This window comes from Protobothrops mucrosquamatus, unplaced genomic scaffold (assembly GCF_001527695.2).
Source record: "Protobothrops mucrosquamatus isolate PMUCROS unplaced genomic scaffold, P.Mucros_1.0 scaffold9855, whole genome shotgun sequence".
NCBI lineage: Eukaryota > Metazoa > Chordata > Lepidosauria > Squamata > Viperidae > Protobothrops > Protobothrops mucrosquamatus.
Window position 1 is genome coordinate 1 of NW_015395642.1, and position 4572 is coordinate 4572.

At 35.3% G+C, this 4572-nt stretch overlaps 1 protein-coding gene across 1 annotated transcript in view; it reads right to left on the reverse strand.

The window, feature by feature from the left end:
- Positions 1–567: 567 nt before the first annotated feature.
- Positions 568–4572, reverse strand: part of LOC107301069 (solute carrier family 13 member 1-like) — a gene marked incomplete at both ends in the record, with an annotated part of 8676 nt that continues 4671 nt past the window's right edge. Inside the window, 3 exons of the mRNA XM_029287085.1 lie at positions 568–702; positions 2797–2934; positions 4148–4309. Of these exons, the coding sequence (XP_029142918.1) occupies positions 568–702; positions 2797–2934; positions 4148–4309 (435 nt within the window). The remainder of the gene's footprint in view (positions 703–2796; positions 2935–4147; positions 4310–4572) is intronic.

A 4572-nucleotide genomic window follows, 5' to 3' on the forward strand; every position in this document is an offset into this window, starting at 1 on the left:
TTAGCCAATAAATGTCATCATTGGGGAGGAAAGCTCATGGGGAGTGTTAGTTGATAGTATGAAATGTACCATATGAATAGATAAAGTATTAGCATCTTGGAAGAAGATGGGACTGGAGGACTTACTAATAAATTAAAAACATCTGGTTGCTAGTGTCTACAGCCCGTTTCTCATACATTAATCTGTCTATCTGTCTGTCCATGTATAGTTCTTCTACTGTTATTCTAACAATCATACTATTTTATTTTGTGGCCCAAAAACAGGGACAAATTATCATTCATAATGAATATGCATAATGTACAAATGCCATTTTCTAACTCTGGTGAGTACAGTCTTAACAGGAAGAAGTGAATGATCATTTGTACAGACTTACTTTCTGTTGCATTATTCAGGTTGTAACATTCTTGCTTTGTGGATTTCCAGCCAGCTGAATCAGTACTCAGGACAAGGAACCATGAAGCACAACTTATCCTAGATCATAGCTGTAGTGTGCCATACAGATCTATCAACTAGCACCATTGTTGGGAGAAAGAAGGCAAACAATCTGCTCTTCTTTCTTTAATGTACACTAATATTAGTAGCAGAAGGAAAGGGTGCCCAAGCTGGATATGTATGGAGTTTAAACAGTGGCTGTGCCCATGTCATAATAGCGAGCATCACAACAGCAACTCCAATGATGTTTATACCCAGTCCAGCTTTTACCTAAAGAAGGAAAATATATACAGATATATATATATTGAAAAAATGGAAAGTTAACAGAAAGACCAACTTTTCTAGAACAAACTTGCAAAAATTAAATGATATAATAATGATTAAAAACTATTATGTATGCATGGATAGCAGTAAATTTTAAATAGAATAGTCAATAGAATACTGCTCGCTATTTCCTCAGATTAATTTCTAAACACTTATTTTCTCATTTTTAGATTTCATTGCTAGAAGTTATGATGTGGATGACTAGATGAAAACTGAGGTGGTGTATTTTAATAGTTTGACTTGAACTAAAGCCTTTTGGCCAGAGAAGTTTGTTGCCTGTACATTGATAATACTGCATTTCAGACCTTTGAATGAACATCACTGGGCTTCCTGTAGAGGCAGGATAAGGGAAGGATGGAGCACTATGGATCATTTTGCAATGTATACTGTGTGATTGTATAGAAATAAAATGATTGTAACAAACTGTCGCAATGTTCCAACCCACTCAACCTCTCCAGAAAAATCCCTTGGCTTGTCTTTTCAGATATTGCTGAAAAATTCCTGTTAATCCACATAGTCTGATTGAAAGTATCATGTAAACAACCAAACCTATTTCAGTTTTTTCTGTAAACTTGAAACCACACTAAGTAGTTCCAGAAGATTAGATTCTTCCGAGGTAACATCTATAGATGGTTGTTCTTCTTTAGAAAAGAATATTTGCAACTGGGTAGAAATTATCTAAAATCTGAGGCTCCAGGGGAGTGACTTTCCAAGAGAGGTCACAGCACAATCTCTTTAAAAGTCTGCCTCTAAATATCATACATGAAGAGTCTTCAACTCGTTCATGTAACTCCCACCTACTAGAGCTTACCAGACATCATAAGTAATGGTTTAGAGAACAGATGAATTACCTCATTCCTATAAATGCTTTGTCCACTTCCTCAGATTTCAAAAGCTAAATCACAGACTATGACAAGTTCTGCACAATCTATGGTGTCTAACTTGCAGCAGATTGAAAGGACTTCATATTCAAACTTTATCATAAATCTGATATAATGTGTTACTGAAGAGAAGCTGAGTCTGTTCCCTGAACTAAGTTTGAGCAACCTGCCTGTTATTACAAAAGTTCTGTTATGTGCTTCATGGCAGATCTAAGGATGATGACAATGATGATTTGTTGCATTCCAAAAAACTGGGCAGATCGCATTTAAAACAATTAAAAAACATATCACACAGCATAACAGCCTGGAAAAAAGAACCATAACAGTACACACATCTGAGAGGGGCTCCACTAGCACATTAAACCCAGGTCTAAAGAGCCCTCTGAACTCTAAGAGGATGGATGTCATATGTATCTCTAGGGATAGGTGTTCCAGAAGGTAGTGGCTGCAAAACAGAAGGCACACCTCTTTGGTTCCTTAAGGTTACAGCATTTAGTTGAGGGGACCTGGAGCACAACCACTGTGCCTGAATATACCGGGCAGGCAGAAATTATCAGAGACAGGCGGTCTCACAGATAATATATGAAGAGCTTTCTAGGTGACAACTTTAATTGCAGCTGGAAGCCAGCTGATAGCTAGCTCAGTTCATGTACTAGTAATATCACATGGGAGAAATAAGAACTGTCTGTTATGGCACAGCCCATTTCACTTTATAGCTTCTGGATGGTCTTCAAGGGCAGCTCACCTAGCGATACATTGCAATAATTCACCACAGTGAATTGCATCAAAGGCCGCTAACAGATGACATAGCACAAGGATGATGCACCACTACATCCAATCTCTGTCAAAGGTCATAGACAAATGAAAACCTGACTGAAACTGTCCGGATAATCTATGTCCTCTAAGATTCTCTGTAGCTGCCATCTAACCACCTTTTCCACAACCTTCCTCACAATATTGGAATATTGGAAACTGGATGATAATTGTGAAGGATATGGGGGGCAGTGATGGCCTCTTGAGAATTAAAGTTTCTTTGATGCCATCACCATCAATACGTATAATAGATACCATTATTCTTTCTCATGTATTCTCATTATTGTTAACAATGATAACATTTGAAAAAAGTTCACAAATTATTCTTTTCTTACTGTTTACTTACCATATCCATAACTTTCAGGTGACCATAAGAAAATACAATCGCATTAGGTGGATTTGCTACTGGTAGCAAAAATGCAAATGATGTACAGAGGGTGGTTGGTATCAAGATATAAAGAGGGTTAACTTGGATGGCTTCAGCCTATTAGACAAGGAGATGCCAAGAGAAATTCAAGATTATTAGTTAATATTTGCTCACTTGAAGGACACATTTGATCTGAAATTGGAGTCCTATAAATGTATTGAACTACAATTCCTATCATCTCCAAAATGAACCTGCTAGTGAGGATGATGAAAACTGTAATCCAGCACATCTGGGAAGCACAGGAAAGATTAAAATCCAAGAAATAATATTACTACTGTAATTATTAAATGAAAATTTAAATGATACATCCCACTTAAAATAGATCATTATCAAATCTTTACAACTTATATTGTTTATATTAATCTTCCACATGGAGGATTGTGACTTGGAATGTAAAATCTATAAATTATAACGTCTTACTTTTTTCTGTACTTTATATAATATTGCTTAACCTAAAAGGGAATCTTATGGGTTTCTAGCTATGAAGATTGATAATTCCTTAATCAAAACATCTATGATAGGCCTACAATTTTGTGATATGTATTAGCTATTTGCATAATATAGAATGCTTCCATTTTCTTATATAAGTACATTCTCTATTACAAATGTGAAGTAATTTAATCATAACTATAAGGAAAATGCATTTACAGTAAACTCGGGTTGATCTTAGCTGACCTCAGAAACTAAGCACAGTCAAAGCTACTTAATAATTGGATGGATAATAATGCAAAAATCTCAGTGCTATTGACTGTCATCGGAATTATAGAACTTTAGATATATTATGACAAAACTACATAAAGATACTAAGGACAGAAATATCTCTAGATGTAGAATATTGTACACCACCTAGATTCACTATTAGTGAGTTGGGCAGCCATATACATTTGTTTAATAAATAAATATAATGAATAATGTAAATACTCTTTTAAGATGCAACCTTAATGAATCTCTAAATATCATAGAAGCAAAAACATCAAGCTTCAATTATGCCTTTGTTTAGGAGTCAAATAAATAAACATTGATTACTTTTCTTTCTGAACTTATTATAGCTCACAAAATGAACAAAGAAAAATTCTATTATGAATTATTCACAATACTTTACTCTTGTAATCTTGAATTAAGTAATCTTATATACCTAAGCATTCTCTGTTTCTCCATTTGCTGCCATTAGTTCATATTGCAAAACTCCTGTTTTAAATCCAACCATTTAGTGATCTTTAACTGCTATGACTGTAGATCAGTTGTTTCAAACCTAAATCAGATTACTTACCAAGGGGGCTAAGATAGGCAAAAATATAGTGATTGTAGCAGGATTGCTGGCTACTTCAGTTACTGTGGTCACGATCAAAGATGAAATGAGAATTATTACCCAAATGGGTAATGATCCTAACGGGGTTAATTTGTTTCCAATCCAGGATGAGAGTTTTGAGTCCTGGGAAAAACAATAATTGCTTAGTTATCCATAAATTTAATTAAACAATTTGTGTAAATGTAAATGCCCCCACCCTCTGGAACGAACTACCCCCCGAGATCCGGACGATTCCGGATCTCCTAACCTTCCGCCGCGCCCTCAAGACATGGCTTTTTCAACAAGCGGGCCTGACCTAGGGTGAATTTTAAATAGGGATAATTTTTAATGATTTTAAATAGTCACAGTCACTAATATTTGGATTTTAATTGGTTTTTAGAAGGGGT